General features: G+C 39.5%; 1 protein-coding gene across 1 annotated transcript in view; it reads right to left on the bottom strand.

The window, feature by feature from the left end:
• LOC125232244 (pyrokinin-1 receptor-like) overlaps positions 1 to 17,733 on the bottom strand; it is a 188,795-nt gene that overhangs the window by 26,238 nt on the left and 144,824 nt on the right. Inside the window, exon 5 of the mRNA XM_048137926.1 lies at positions 9,635 to 9,811. Within this exon, the coding sequence (XP_047993883.1) occupies positions 9,635 to 9,811 (177 nt within the window). The remainder of the gene's footprint in view (positions 1 to 9,634; positions 9,812 to 17,733) is intronic.

The following is a 17,733-nucleotide window of genomic DNA, read 5'->3' on the forward strand; positions in this document are numbered from 1 at the left end:
TATATGTGAGAGAGTCGCTTGGCTAGTCTCGGCTCAGGTGGCGACAGAGTTGTCCAGTCTGTATGAGATGGCGACCGAGTCGGCCAGCCTGTAGTGTGATGGCAAGCGTGATAATCTCAAGTAACATTTAAAAAAAAGTGGCAATCTTGGGTAGATTGCGAGTAAATAGGTACAACCATTGAGCAGAGAATGCAGAGCGTTAGCGTAGTAGGTATACGCATTTGAATTTTGATTAAAACTGAATATAATTTTGAGAATGAATAGTTTGTCAATGCATCTTTAATCATTTTGTTGGGTTACTGCGTCGTTTTTAAGATATCCGTTGGATTGGTTTATTGCCTTAATAACTGGTAGACCAGAGTTGGCTGAACAAATTATAATATGTTGGGAAAAGTGAAACAATTTTTGGTGAAATGAGACCTAATTTGAATGAACTGGTTGATGTTTGATGAATTATAGACGTGGTCAGTTTTGACGTATGACGTTGTAAAGTGCCCCTTGTGGCCTATTTAATTGCTAAATAAATAATTTAAAGTTTAGAAACTTTAAACAAGGTTTACGAAACTAATAACATGTCCTGGTTTACCTAAAAGTTATTGCAAGTCTTTAAGCTTTTGATTTCACTGTCAGTTCTGTTAAAGAAGACAATAAACTTGAAACAACAATATTAAGGTACAGTGATGCGTTTCTGGAGAGTTGAAAAAAAAAAAATGACAAAATTATAATGTACCTATCTGTTAACGAACAAAGAGCTATTTATTCTAATGGCGTCATCAAATAACGTCTGTTGGGTTTAGCAAGCCCTTGTCCTTTAGACATTTATGTTGCTGGAGAATATTGCTACTGTACTGGTTGGATCAGTAACTTTATAGTGTGATGGTTGTTTTTGTAAAAGCAACAAAATACGTCGTTTTAGACCACAACCACAGGAAGAAAATATGATGAAAGAAGAAAAGCCAGTTATTTACAGCTTTTCTTACAATGCCGACATTTTACATCACGACTATCACGAGTTACAAATGTTGTTGTTGTTGTAAGAGTTCGTAGCTGATGAGGCTTCTGTACAAGTAAAGTATAATCGAGCACTTATGTTATTGTTTATAGAAACGGTACACGAATGGGTCCTGTTAGTATTTCTGTTGAAGCAAAATACAAGAGCCAGAGATTTTTAACAATTAATTAGGAGACCCTGAACTGAACATTCATAATCTAAAAATAAAAATAAAAAAAAAAATAAAAAAAATAAGTTACAGTACTGTACTTGTACAGTACATATCTTCTAAATATACTTCGAAATCTTATGTTTCTTATCAAAAATGAATTAGATACACTGTTGACAGTGTTGACCATTTCATTTCAGTTCATTTAGTTATTTTTTTTTGATAAAGCACATTCGATTACTTCACATTTTGGCTGAAGCAATAAAGTACCTACCTAAACATGATTCTTGGACATAATAAGTTTTTGCCGTTTCCTGAATAAACCATGATAATGTATTCTTAATTGGAAGCTGTAGGTATATTTAAATTGAAATTGAACAAGAAGATTTACTCCGGATATGTTTCGTCGTCATATGCGAATTAACCAATGATGCACAAAATGACAAAAAAAAAAAAAGAACGTTATTACCTACTACTTAGGTATTACTTGAATATTGGTCATGTGGGACTGTAGAAGCTTTACTATCACAATATTAGTTTATGGCCGATGGCTAGCAAATAAACTTAAATTGAGTCACGAAGACAAATTTTCCCCGTATATATGGTATAATATAGCACTGGCATAGTATGCTTGAGCGCATAATGCTCAAAATTAAGAATTCTATTCAAGATAACAATGAAGAGCAAGGAAGCAATGAAGAGAAATGGGGTATGGTGTTGAGCTCTTTTAATACAGTAATTAAGGTTATTGTTGTAGAATTATAATCCCAGTGAATTGTTTATAGCATATTGAAGAATACTACTGACCATCGTGACATTCATTTGGTGATTATGATAACCTAGTCATGCTAAATGTTAAAAAAAATATAAAAAATTGTGTGGATGAATAGCACTGAACAGCAGTATGAAGGCTATTTAAGCAGCAGTGTAAAAACAAATTATGAAGAAGCGTAGATAGTTATTTGTGAGTATAGCAATTGTGAGGAAATCTACGCTGTGAATTGATATTGAATGCATTTACGAAATCACAAAGGAAATCAACTTAAGTCTATTTGAAGTTTTAAAGTCAATTTAAGATACCTTATTAATTTCCTTCGATACAAATTGATACTTCTTGTTGATTTCTTCGATTCTTCGACACAAATTGATTTTTGTGCATTGATAACAACAAAATATGCACTAATAGGTGCGTGCGATGTGGCGCTACGATGTCAGATTGTTACGTTCTCATGAAATATGGTTAATGATCATCTGTTGATGAAATTAGTGAACAGTCAGGATCAGCCCGTGTCGGCGAGGTGTGACGATACACATGGATGCCGAGTTTCTGAGTTTTGATGTCACATGGTTGGCATTGTGTTTTGCAACGTTATCTACTGCCTTGGTTGCTGGCCGTAGCCGTAGGTCATATTCCTAACCCAGTGTAGCTGGTACGGAGACTGCGCGGTGGTAGTGACAAGCAGGAGGATTACGGTTGCTTTATGGTTTGTTTTGGCGTGTGGCCATTAATATCACATATGCGTGATGAACTGATGTTGAGACAATTGATTTGGGTCGAATTTGTGAAATTCGATTTTGGGCTGTTTCTGATCTGTGTTTTATGTGAATATTGGTTTTGATACTATTGACAACTTGATTATAAGTTGTGGCATGGATTTTGGGAACTTAACTTTCTGTCATAGTTGTGACTTGATGGCAGGATAGCCGAGCAGATTGAGTGATTAAAATTGTACTTCTTTTGAAAGCCTGCGATTTTATTGGGCACACTGGGACGTGTGACAGTCAGGATCGCCGTGTCGGCGCAAGGCACCTGTAACCCTATAGTGGCTGAGGCCCGTGAAGGTGGGCCACATTCCTGGTCCAATGTTTACATTAACAGCATTAGCGGAATTGTCACAGTGATATCTTTGTTCTTTGAGACGGGGCGGATATTATAAACACCGCCGAACGTAGCCGTGGGTCCGATGTGGTACGTAATGAAATTAGTTGTTTATTATAAGCATTCCTTGAGGAGCCAAGAGGGCATTAAGATTTGGGACATGGTTGAATATAGACGCGCGACCGCGCGCTATCCCAGAACCGTGCCGTGAGATTACGTGTGCGCTTTAAGTACCGACTTGTACCACTTGACCCACGGATTCGTTTCCGTTTCTGATAACTTAGTGATGTTAAAGCTTTGATTGACTTGGTGTGATTTCTTTGTGATTTGGAACTTAATTAACTGTCGTTGTGATTTAGTAATATTCGTTACATAATTTATTGCATAAACATTTACTGGACTTGTGTGTGTGATATGCCCACCGTTTCCGCCCACCATGGAGCTGGTGCCAGGCCCCTGATGCTTTCGTAGAGCTACCGGCTCCGACATATACATACATAGAAAACATACATAATAAAAATACATGTTATTAATTAAGACAGCGGGTCATATGGTCAACAACGACCACGAGAACTTAGTCCAATATTTCGCATTTAGGAGACATTGATGTAACTATGTGATCTTGACATAGTTACATTAAATATATTTGTTTATTAATTTTGCAACCTTTTGTGACCCATAGTTCTTAAACATGTTTTACAAGTTATTTTACGTATCTAGCTTATCTGATATTAACCTCAATATCTGGGCGACCGAGCTTCGCTCGGTTGTATTTTAATATATCACGTCTTTAGATAAAAAAAAACTCTTATAAATACAAAAACAAAATAAAAAAGACAAAAAACAAAAACTTAATTTCTGGCCGGGATTCGAAACCCTGACACCTGCGATCTATCTGCGTACATTAGACCGACCTCGTACGACTGAGCTAAGCGGAATCGATGCGCGCGCGGCGAAATTAAGGACCACATTTTACGTTTACAAACGCGAAAGAAAAACTCATGAAAACTCGAAAATTCGCGTGTTCCGGGATCTAAGGCTACGCTAGATCGATTTTTCACCCCCGAAAACCTCCACATAACAAATTTCAGCGAAATCGTTAGAGCGGTTTCTGAGATCGTCGGTATATATAAATAAATAAATAAATATACAAGAATTGCTCGTTTAATAGTATAAGATTAATAATAATGATAAAATTTCACGCCAAATAATGTATGAATTCTAATATCTAGTGTACCTTTAAATATTAGAATTATGTAGAACAATCATTACTTGATTAGACTGACAAAGTGTAGCGAAAATTCCCTGTATGGAGGAATATTTTTTTTTGCATAAAATTATCAACACACGTAATATCTGTTTTTAGTTTTGGTATAAACTAGTTATTCGATGCGTATTTTAATGAATTCTTATAAATTGTTTATAAACGTTGTCAACCTTCGACTACGAATTCAAGTTTTTAAAATCCGGTTCGTTTTGATTATATTATAATTAACCCGTTAACCGCTGTAGTCCGACATATAAGATACTAGCTTTTGCCCGCGGCTTCGCTCGCGTTAGAAAGAGACAAAAAACATTCTATGTCACTCTCCATCCCTTCAACTATCTCCACTTAAAAAATCACGTCAATTCGTCGCTCCGTTTCGCCGTGAAAGACGGACAAACAAACAGACACACACACTTTCCCATTTATAATATTAGTATGGATACTCTTAAATTATTCCGCTTATTTTGCCGTAGTCGGATAAGAGCTTTCAAACCTATCGGCATCTACGCGGAATCGGCTCCAGCCGACCAAAAATCGCTCGTTATTTTAAAGACGCTTGTCCGCCGTATTTATTTTTCATAGCAATATAACCCTTTAAATATATAAAAGACCTATATAAAAGAAGAGAGAGAGATCTGTATAAAAGAGAGTTTATGTATATAATAACAACCAAAAATCGTTGACCCAAGCTTGCATTGGAAAATATTACCAAATACTTAGTGTTATATTAATGACAATAAATTATTTTTAATTTTGTCAATTATTATAAAATATGTATAATTATTTTTGACTTGTAAACGGTACTTTTATTTTATCAATAAAATCTGTATTCTGTATAGTTCTCATACAAAAGTGACTCCACAGGTATTTGCCTCATGCAAAACGGTTTACATTGACAGAGGTCGCCCCCATTAATTTCTACTCCTTTGCCAGATTGCTTATTTCTATGGAAACCGTTCATGGCGGACGTTAGATAATTCAATTAAATATCAGATCTACTCACATACTAAGAATCACCCAATAAATCTAATGCCTAAATCTAAATTGAAAACCATTGACAAAGGGTTAAAAATAATATTTTAATCAGATTCGCCTGAATGAACGAGGTATTAATAAAATAGGGAGCTCATTCAAAGGTTTATCTCTTGTATTTTTAAATATTATTGTATTATACTCGTAATATTTAATCAAGAGTCAAAGAAACGGTAGAAGGGTAATGGACGCAGAATACAAAGGAATTACTTGTTAAATGTTAGGTCTGAGTGGACGCTCGGAGCGGAGCGATCGGCGTGGCGTGCAGCGGAGCGGGCGAGCGTGCGTCCATCCTACGCAGCGTCAACTCAGGACACTTGTATGGTCTTCAATTGTTTGACGTGAACGCTGCACGCCCCGCCCCGCTGAACGCTCATATGAGCGTGCACTGGCCCGTCACGAGGATTTACACATTGACACCAAGATTGATCATAGCAAGTAGGGATGTCACGAATGTCGCATGTGTCACATTCGCGAATGCGAATGCGAATATTCAGAATGCGAATGTGCAAATGCGAATGCGAATATCGCTTCCAAATGCCGAGTACGAACTTCACGCCGTACGAATTTGACCTATCTGCGCATGCGCGAGTCGACAGTCGACAAGTAGCAATTGGAGCGGCCGGCGCGGGCGAGGAACAAGCTGCGACTTGCACACATTCGCATTCGCAAAACATTCGCATCGTTTGAAGCGAATGCGAATGTCAATGCAAATGTTTAAAAGAATGCGAATCATTCGCATATGCGAATGCGAATGCAAATATTCGTAACATCCCTAATAGCAAGCGAATTAACATGTTTTTTTATTTTGACAACAGATTGTTTTTGTTATATTAGAAATTTGCCTAATACCAAAGTGTCAATAACCAAAAGTTAATGAGTTGTAGTGTTTTTAAGCTTGCAGTATTTTAACCCCCGACGCAAAAACGACGGTTTGTTATAAGTTTGACGTGTCTGTCTGTGTGTGTGTCTGTCTGTTTGTCTGTCTGCATCTGTGGCATCGTAGCTCCCCAACGGATGAACCGATTTCGATTATTTTTTGTTTGAAAGCTGAGTTAGTCGGGAGTGTTCTTAGCCATGTTTCATGAAAATCGGTCCACTATGTCGCCGTCGGGGGTTTTTTCAAAATTTTAATTTTGTGGTTAGGTTATTTATTTATTTTCCTGTCTTAAAAATAAATTAGGGTAGCCGTTGGCTAAGGCGCAATTTCTTTAATTATTATTTATTAACAGCTGTGAGGTAAATAACCACAAAATTAAAATTTTGTTCTGCTCTGGAGCTACGATGTCACAGATAGACATGCACACACAGATAGACAGACACGTCAAACTTATACCACTCCGTCGTTTTTGCGTCGGGATTTAAAAAAATCTACGTTACATTTTTATAGGCTGACATATCTACATAGTTACAAAAATATCTTATAGGTACTCTCCAAGAGATCCAATTTCGAGGTTCAATATAGAAGCGCTAAAGTTAGGAAGGTGTAAGGTGTAATAAGCCCTCAGGAGTCCATCAACAAACTCCCAGCTCCTTTTAGGTCTCAAGTAGGTCTGAGTCGATTTACTTAACACCCCACTTGATCCCATTTCCCGTTTCTTTTGTTTACCGTCTTACGGTATTTTTTCTACTGCGTAGGTACTGATATTCGTCTTTAAAATCCTACATAAATGATGTTAAGATAAGTCTATTCTGTTCCCCAAAATCGCATTTGTAGCAGTGTGTTTTTGGTTTTAACGTACTGCCTACGTATATAACAAAAAAAAAAAAAACATGTGAATCGAAAAAAAAAAAACCGTCAAACACTCCGCTCCGAGCGTCCACTCACGCATTAAGCTAGGAATAAATAATGTGACGCGTCACACGGATGCGGTTGACAACCGCGACTGATAAAGTGTGCACAGTCTTTAAACATCCAGCGCGCCAGATGACGCCCGGACGTCCGTGCGCTCAAGGCCACGTCTACGGCTTACGTCCGATAGTTTGAAAATAGAGACACATAATATGGTCGCCGACCTCTAGGGTACGTAGACGAATGGCACAAACGCTCACGAAACGAAACGATTGTAGATTATCTATCTCTATCGCTCTTGCGTATTGGCGCCACAGAGCCAGTATACCTTTCGCGGTCTTTCCTTTTCATTTCGCGTCGCAGAAATGCCAATCGGCTACGACACCTGGACGGAGATGGAACATAAAAAAGAAGAAGAAGAGTGTCTATTCATTATCTAAATCCCGGCAGTGGACGGCGTCCGCCGGACGCGTCCTATAATTTGTTCCTAGCTTTACACTAACGTTCTCGTTATCGACGTATGAGAAACGTGGTCACATGGTAAGGCCAGGGGCGGCTCACTCCGCGATTCTATCGCCGCGTCTATAATTTGTTCAAGTATCGATATGCGTGGTCACATGGTAAGGCCGCGACTCCGTTCGCGCGCTACTACATGAGGGCCTACTCAGGCGCGCGTTCTCACGGAACGCACGCTCGCACATTCTATTGTTACTTTATATCGCGATTTTTTTAAAGGTTCATATACGATGTCTGCATGTAGAATGTCTAATAATGCTTAGTTAAATATACATCATGAATAAAATAAATACCATAGGATGTTCTTAGATGTATATGTCGCACTAAACAGAGTCAGAGATTTAGTCAAATGACTGAAATTTTCTAGATAAATGATGAAATTGATTCGCCAATTTGGCATCTTGCGTGATTTGATCATATCCCTTAGAGATTTGATCAAATCTCTGTTTTGGCCATTTCCCTGCGAGTCGCAGGGAAATGGCCAAAACAGAGATTTGATCAAATCTCTAAGGGATATGATCAAATCACGCAAGATGCCAAATTGGCGAATCAATTTCATCATTTATCTAGAAAATTTCAGTCATTTGACTAAATCTCTGACTCTGTTTAGTGAAATCACAAAATCGGCCAATAGACACGCCACGTTTCGTCATTTCACTAGATTTGTTTAGGGATTTGATAAAATCCCTGAACCACGGCAGTAAGTTGACGAAACGAACACAAAAAGTCAATTTCTTTTAACATTTCGCTAAACGAATTTAGGGAAATGATAAAGTCTTAACTGAAATATGGTAATCGTAAACTAGAACTTTCCTTTGCTAATCCGCGAATAGATAACGTGCAAGTCAATCAGTGCTAACCTGTTATAATTACTTGCGTATTTTTTACATGCAATTAATTTTCCCACCCTCCCACCGCAAAAATAAAAATAAATACGCAAATAAATATAACAACCCACCACCAAAAATACAAAACTCGACACGTGTTTCGCCTCTCTACGAGGCATCCTCAGGAGCTGATGTTGACGGTCCGAAGTCCCGCAACTGACTCGTCAGTTGCGGGACTTCGGACCGTCAAAGTATTTATTTTTATTTTTGCGGTGGGAGGGTGGGAAAATTAATTGCATGTAAAAAATACGCAAGTAATTATAACAGGTTAGCACTGATTGACTTGCACGTTATCTATTCGCGGATTAGCAAAGGAAAGTTCTAGTTTACGATTAACATGGATTTCCGCAAAGTAGCGCCTGATTCCATCGATTATTTGAAATATGGTATACATATTATAATAAATATGGTGATTTGATCAAATTTCTGGACAGGTTTCGTCGCGAAGTGATAAAACAAGTTGACTTTATAAGCACGTTTCGTCAACTTACTGTTGTGGTTCAGGGATTTTATCAAATCGCTAAACAAATCTAGTGAAATGACAAAACGTGCCATGTCTATTGGCCGATTTTGTGATTTCACTAAACAGAGTCAGGGATTTAGTCAAATGACTGAAATTTTCTAGAGAAATGATGAAATGGATTCGCCATTTTGACATCCTGCGTGATTTGATCATATCCCTTAGAGATTTGATCAAATCTCTGTTTTGGCCATTTCCCTGCGACATATACACAGATCTATAGGTACTATTGATTAAGTCCAACGGAAAAGTTGAATAAGGCTTGTAATATTGGAACTTAAACAAAAATATACAATAAATACTGCATAGGTATATACATAGAAAGTACCCTAGATTTGAATATAATAGTATAACATTTTATCTGAGTATTGATTCGTTTTAATCCATAGAAAACCCTATAGCCGGTCGCCGCTCACGTGCGGCTCGTTTCTTTGTAAGAAATTTGTAGGCATTTAAAAAGGCAGCATTTCGTGAACATCAAAGCAGTGGGCCTTCTGTACTTGTACTATTATATATTCTGTAGTAAGCCGTGGAAAGATTGAAGAGGATTGTATCCCAACGTATGCAATGTCTGACCTCACCTGCGCTCGAGGCGGGGCGTCGTATAGCTGCGTGGTGGCGGTGGAGAGGCGGCGCAGGCGCCGGCCGCTGCGTATACGGTCGTCTCCCGCGCGTAAACGCTGCGACGCGAGCAGTGCGCTGTATGTGCGGCCGAGGCGCGGCGCGTTCTTTCGCCCGCACCAGGAGGACAGGGTCACCTGGGGAATAATTTTTTTTTATACTACGTCGGTGGCAAACAAGCATACGGTCCGCCTGATGGAAAGCGATCACTGTGGATGGACGCCTGCAACTCAAAGAGTGTCACATGCGCGTTGCCACCCCATTAGAAACTTGTCCTTTTGCTGTGCTAAGTATAAGTACCTCTATACAGCAAAAAGGAGTTATGTGAGAAATATTAGCAAAATAAATAAATTAATAGTTTAAAAAACACTATAAAACACGCTTTTATAAATGCACGTAAAAGCCAAAAATAAATTATGGATCGTTCAAGTTGTCTCTATTTGTGAGCTGAAGTTTAAAAACTATGTGCTTTTAATTATAATATTTGATTGTAAAAGCGTGGGGCGCTGGAACAGGAAAGACTTTTTGTATAACTTGCTGATAAATCAAATTATGCTATGTTACGGGAAGGAGGTTACACAGATTGACGCGCTAACTGGAGTTGCAGCATCACTAGTAGGTTCTACATTAAACAGTCAAATCAATTAAAAGTCAGTGTTCAAAGTAGGTACCAGTTTGTCGAACTCAGACAAAATATGCGCTAGTAGCGAGGAGAGTCGACAGTCACCGACACTTAGAACGCCGCTTTTTTCCGGTAATCAAAGTACAAATGGGGAAAGTGTCTACAGTGACAGGATGCAGAGTTCTTGTTCGTGGACGAGATATCTTTTGGTAACCCTTAGGCGGCATATGTAAACGTTATGTTCTTATGCAACTTCATTCGCCAGGAAGTTCGGATTAGTATTTGTTTACAAGAAAGTCTTTCCTGTTCCAGCGCCCCACGCTTTTACAATCAAATATTATAATTAAAAGCACATAGTTTTTAAACTTCAGCTCACAAATAGAGACAACTTGAACGATCCATAATTTATTTTTGGCTTTTACGTGCATTTATAAAAGCGTGTTTTATAGTGTTTTTTAAACTATTAATTTATTTTATACTTTTTAGTCATTAATAATGAAATACTTTTAACATTTATACATAAATTTATTTCAAGTAGGCGGATTTTACATGCCATTTGTGGCTTAACGTGTACTTATTGCTAATTGCTACTTAATAATAACTAGCGGCTACCTTCTTATTACGGTATTATCATAAAAATGTTTATACCTAGTAAGTTATCCGTAAAAGATAGACAATATAGACATGTGCCATCGCGGACTTTTTGAAGACATTAGAGAGACATACTTTCGCCATACATTGTTTTGAAGCTCTCAGCTAGTGGGATTTTGTTTGACTCGATTAGAAAATATTGTCACATTTCAACTAATTCAAACAAAATTTAAGTATTTCTTTTTTGCCGAGCCCCCTTTATTTGCTCTTAAGGGTCACAGGAAAACCATTACCCAACTTATTTTAAATACAACGTTGATCTTTCTTTAATGCGGAGGCTTCGCCCCCCGAGCCCCCTTTGTTTGCTCTTAAAGGTCACAAGAAAACGCTAACCCAACTTATCTTAAATACTACGTTGATCTTTCTTTCATGCGGGGCTTCGCCCCCGAGCCCCCCTTTGTTTGCTCTTAAAGGTCACAAGAAAACGCTAACCCAACTTATTCTAAATACTACGTTGATCTTTCTTTCATGCGGGGGGCTTCGCCCCCCTTTTCTTTACCCTTAAGGATCACAAGAAAACCTTAACCCAACCTATTCTAAATACTACGTTGTTCTTTCTTTCAAACGCTAACCCAACTTATTTTAAATACTACGTTAATCTTTCTTTTATGCGGGGGGCTTCGCCCCCCGAGCCCCCCTTTTCGTTACTCTTAAGGGTAACAGGAAAACCCTAACCCAACTTATTTTAAATACAACGTTTATCTTTCTTTGTTTGCTCCCCCCCTTTGTTTGCTCTTAAAGGTCACAAGAAAACGCTAACCCAACTTATCTTAAATACTACGTTGATCTTTCTTTCATGCGGGGGCTTCGCCCCCGAGCCCCCCTTTGTTTGCTCTTAAAGGTCACAAGAAAACGCTAACCCAACTTATTCTAAATACTACGACATCTTTCTTTCATGCGGGGGGCTTGACCCCCCGAGCCCCCCTTTGTTTGCTCTGAAAGGTCACAAGAAAACCCTAAACCAACTTATTTTAAATACAACGTTGATCTTTCTTTCATGCGGGGGCTTCGCCCCCGAGCCCCCCTTTGTTTGCTCTTAAAGGTCACAAGAAAACGCTAACCCAACATTTTTTTTTTTTTTAATACAACGTTGATCTTTTTTTTATGCGGGGGGCTTCGCCCCTGAGCCCCCCTTTGTTTGCTCTTAAAGGTCACAAGAAAACGCTAACCCAACTTATTTTAAAAACTACGTTAATCTTTCTTTTATGCGGGGGGCTTCGCCCCCCGAGCCCCCCTTTGTTTGCTCTTAAAGGTCACAAGAAAACGCTAACCCAACTTATCTTAAATACTACGTTGATCTTTCTTTCATGCGGGGGCTTCGCCCCCCGAGCCCCCCTTTGTTTGCTCTTAAAGGTCACAAGAAAACGCTAACCCAACTTATTCTAAATACTACGACATCTTTCTTTCATGCGGGGGGCTTGACCCCCCGAGCCCCCCTTTGTTTGCTCTGAAAGGTCACAAGAAAACCCTAAACCAACTTATTTTAAATACAACGTTGATCTTTCTTTCATGCGGGGGCTTCGCCCCCGAGCCCCCCTTTGTTTGCTCTTAAAGGTCACAAGAAAACGCTAACCCAACTTATTTTTTTATTTTTTTATTTTTTTTTATTTTAAATACAACGTTGATCTTTTTTTTATGCGAAGCCCCCGAGCCTTAAAGAACCTTTAAGAAGAAGAGCCTTTAAGAGCAAACAAAGGGTTGTTTGCTCTTAAAGGTCACAAGAAAACGCTAACCCAACTTATTTTAAAAACTACGTTAATCTTTCTTTTATGCGGGGGCTTCGCCCCCCGAGCCCCCCTTTTCGTCACTCTTAAGGGTAACAAGAAAACCCTAACCCAACTTATTTTAAATACAACGTTTATCTTTCTTTTATGCGAGCCCCCCTTTTCTTTACCCTTAAAGATCACAAGAAAACCTTAACCCAACTTATTCTAAATACTACGTTGTTCTTTCTTTCATGCGGGGGGCTTCGCCCCCCGAGCCCCCCTTTGTTTGCTCTGAAAGGTCACAAGAAAACGCTAACCAAACTTATTTTAAATACTACGTTTATCTTTCTTTTATGCCCGGCTTCGCCCCCGAGCCCCCCTTTGTTTGCTCTTAAAGGTCACAAGAAAACGCTAACCCAACTTATCTTAAATACTACGTTGATCTTTCTTTCATGCGGGGACTTCGCCCCCGAACCCCCTTTGTTTGCTCTTAAAGGTCACAAGAAAACGCTAACCCAACTTATCTTAAATACTACGTTGATCTTTCTTTCATGCGGGGGCTTGGCCCCCGAGCCCCCTTTGTTTGCTCTTAAAGGTCACAAGAAAACGCTAACCCAACTTATTCTAAATACTACGTTGTTCTTTCTTTCATGCGGGGGCTTCGCCCCCCGAGCCCCCCTTTGTTTGCTCTGAAAGGTCACAAGAAAACCCTGAACCAACTTATTTTAAATACAACGTTGATCTTTCTTTTATGCGGGGGGCTTCGCCCCCCGAACCCCCCTTTTCGTTACTCTTAAGGGTAACAGGAAAACCCTATCCCAACTTATTTTAAATACAACGTTTATCTTTCTTTTATGCCCGGCTTCGCCCCCCGAGCCACCCTTTGTTTGCTCTTAAAGGTCACAAGAAAACGCTAACCCAACTAATCTTAAATACTACGTTGATCTTTCTTTCATGCGGGGGGCTTCGCCCCCCGAGCCCCCCTTTGTTTGCTCTTAAAGGTCACAAGAAAACGCTAACCCAACTTATCTTAAATACTACGTTGATCTTTCTTTCATGCGGGGGACTTCGCTCCCCGAGCCCCCTTTGTTTGCTCTTAAAGGTCACAAGAAAACGCTAACCCAACTTATTCTAAATACTACGTTGATTATTTTTTCATGCGGTGGGCTTCGCCCCCCGAGCCCCCCTTTTCTTTACTCTTAAGGATCACAAGAAAACCTTAACCCAACCTATTCTAAATACTACGTTGTTCTTTCTTTCATGCGGGGGGCTTCGCCCCCCGAGCCCCCCTTTGTTTGCTCTTAAAGGTCACAAGAAAACGCTAACCCAACTTATCTTAAATACTACGTTGATCTTTCTCTCATGCGGGGGCTTCGCCCCCGAGCCCCCTTTGTTTGCTCTTAAAGGTCACAAGAAAACGCTAACCCAACTTATTCTAAATACTACGTTGATCTTTCTTTCATGCGGGGGCTTCGCCCCCGAGCCCCTTTTTCTTTACTCTTAAGGATCACAAGAAAACCTTAACCCAACTTATTTTAAATACAACGTTGATCTTTCTTTTATGCGGGGGCTTCGCCCCCGAGCCCCCTTTGTTTGCTCTGAAAGGTCACAAGAAAACGCTAACCCAACTTATTTTAAATACTACGTTGATCTTTCTTTCATGCTTCCCCCCTCGAGCCCCCCCCCCTTTTTTCTGTTCATATCTTCCGGCACCATCATCAGGCCTTGAAACCTAATCGTAGTCATAGTTCATTACAAGGCTTTTCTAAGAAGCCCAAAAACAGCTATGATACGATGTTCCATCATGTAGTTCCAGTTCATATCTTCCGGCTCCATCATCAGACCTTGAAACCTAATCGTAGTCAAAGTTCATTACAAGACTTTTCTAAGAAGCCCAAAAACAGCTATGATACTATGTTCCATCATGTAGTTCCAGTTCATATCTTCCGGCTCCATCATCAGACCTTGAAACCTAATCGTAGTCAAAATTCATTACAAGACTTTTCTAAGAAGCCCAAAAACAGCTATGATACAATGTTCCATCATGTAGTTCCAGTTCATATCTTCCGGCTCCATCATCAGACCCTGAAACCTAATTGTAGTCAAAGTTCATTACAAGACTTTCCTAAGAAGCCCAAAATCAGCTATGATACGATGTTCCATCATGTAGTTCCAGTTCATATCTTCCGGCTCCATCATGAGACCTTGAAACCTAATCGTAGTCAAAGTTCATTACAAGACTTTTCTAAGAAACCCAAAAACAGCTATGATACGATGTTCCATCATGTAGTTCCAGTTCATATCTTTCGGCTTCATCATCAGACCTTGAAACCTAATTGTAGTCAAAGTTCATTACAAGACTTTTCTAAGAAACCCAAAAACGGCTATGATACGATGTTCCATCATGTAGTTCCAGTTCATATCTTCCGACTCCATCATCAGATCAGCTCAACAGTACCATATTATTGTATTGTCATCGGAACTACATATAGCTGCCAATTTTCATTACGCTACGACTCCTGGAAGATGGTTAAATTAGCCTCCGCAGATTCCATTACATAGTTAGTTACATACACGACGACCTAATAAAAGCGTGTTAAAAAGAGTAGGAACGGGAAAACGCAAAATAAAAAACTCCGTAAAGACAAAATTACCTCGTAATGGAACCATCAAGAGAAATGTATTTTCACCTAGATGGCGCTACGCCTTTGGTTGAGTCTGGTATAAGTAGATGTCACTTACACATATTAATACTAGCTTTTGCCCGCGGCTTCGCTCGCGTTAAATTCGAAAATTTCGGAATGCTCCATACAAACTTCCACCCCCCATTCTAGGGAAGTGGGGGATTAGAAAGAGACAAAAGGTACCCTATGTCACTCTCCATCCCTTCACGTCAATTCGTCGCTCCGTTTCGCCGTGAAAGACGGACAAACAAACAGACACACACACTTTCCCATTTATAATATTAGTATGGATTTGACAATTTTAATACATATCAAGCTAAGAATATGGGCCAAATTGTCAAAACTGAGGTTCTAAAGTTTTAATCCTGTGTCGAGAAATGACTGTGACTACACATTTTACTTTAACAGTAAATTCTCTATATGCTCAATCCTTTTTACTTGCATAGCGGACTGTGTGACATACATTTCAGAAAATACACAAATAAAATACCGCAATGTATTGACTAGTGAAACTCTCATACGAGTTCTCGCACATTGTGAATTACTGGAACTGGCCCTTATTCGATAAGTGGAAAAAGACGTCGCGTCGACGCGGCGTCTTTTTCCATACAGTTGGCCCGACGCGACGCTCGCGAGACGCTAGAAGTGGGGGGACCCTTAAGGGTCTACCGCGATGGCGTGTGCATATTTTTATAACATATCTGTGCTAATAAGCATACTCGTACTTATGGTCCCCTGATTGCAGCCATTGTAAGTACTCGTATAGGTATTTAAGATTTTTTCTAATAAAGAATTTGACAATTGATACAGGTGAAAAAAAAGGACCATTCATATTTCAGCAGTCATGATTTTAGAATTGGGCCCATAATAAAAGTTATAATCTCAAAAGTCACTAAGTATGTTGTATGGCTGTTCCTTTTTATTTCACGCATATTTTTTTGACGCCGTTAAGTAGCCATTGAAAATCTAAATAAGTCATCATCATTCTCTTGCCCTTATCCCAGTCACTTGGGGTCGGCGCAGCATGTCTTTCTCTTCCGTACATCTCTGTCACTCGTCATCTCATCATTAACTTGTTTTAGTTCCATATCATGTCTCACACAGTCCATCCACCTCTTCTTCGGTTTTCCCCTCCCGTTACTTCCACCACCTTCCACATTCATTCGTAATACCTTTCTCGTCACATGCCTTTCATCCCTCCGCATTACATGTCCATACCATGCTAGTCGATTCGCTCTTACTTTTTCAACAATCGGTGCTACTTTCAGGCTTCCTCTGATATACTCATTCTTTATCTTATCCATTCTTGTCACGCCACACATCCATCTTAACATTCTCATCTCTGCCACGTGCAATCTCTTTTCATCCGTCACCTTTAGGGCCCAACACTCTGATCCATACATGACGACAGGTCTGATGACTGATTTATAAATTTTGTCCTTCAGTCGAAGAGGCATCCGGGCGTCACAAATGGTTCCCGTGACTTGTCGCCATTTCATCCACCCCAATCCACTTTTACAATACGACCCCGATTTCAGATAAAACTATGTATTTTTAATTTTGGTTGTGGTAGGGGAGACCGGGGCTAGTTGACTATAGGGGTAGGTTGACTAACCATTAAAAAATTGAGCCAAAAATCAAACTTGAGCCAACCAGTGATATGATATGAGGATTGTGAGGTACGAAAGGCTCACCGGTGACTGAGCGGGGGGAGGTGACGGACTTTCGTACCTCACTGGTTGGCTCAAGTTTGATTTTTGGCTCAATTTTTTAATAGTTAGTCAACCTACCCCTATAGTCAACTAGCCCCGGTCTCCCCTAACGTCGTCATAATATGATGCGGCATAATATTATACCTCTAGTATTACTTGTTGCGAGTTGTTAGGTTGTTGCGAGCTATGACGTATACGTATACGTATACGTATACGTGTGACTAGAGTCTAGTACATACATAGGTACGTCATAGCTCGCAACAACATCAATAATATATTTAAGTGACATCGTAACGCAACGCAAGATATTTTTCTGGTGGAAATATAACATGGAAATAAAATCCTTCGCGAATCCAAAAGATTTAGATAGGATGACAAACAGTCGGGGTCGTGTGATATTCGATATTTACCACTCACTGCCTTCGCAACGGAAAATACCAAGGGACAACCTACACACCTACATTTGAGAAAAAATCGGAAAGTTGAGAAAGTTCTCATATAGTAACCATAGAGAAATAGGTTGTAGTGATACTACACAAAATTTTATATGGAAACTAACCTCACTATGACCAACGAACTCCGCTGCCGTTTTCTCATATCAAAACTACGCGAAACAAAACGCATGAACTTTTTTTGGGGTCATAACAACGGGGTTGAACCACGGCTGTCTCGGTCGAGTGGTAC

The sequence above is a fragment of the Leguminivora glycinivorella genome, chromosome 1, assembly GCF_023078275.1.
Source record: "Leguminivora glycinivorella isolate SPB_JAAS2020 chromosome 1, LegGlyc_1.1, whole genome shotgun sequence".
Taxonomy (NCBI): domain Eukaryota; kingdom Metazoa; phylum Arthropoda; class Insecta; order Lepidoptera; family Tortricidae; genus Leguminivora; species Leguminivora glycinivorella.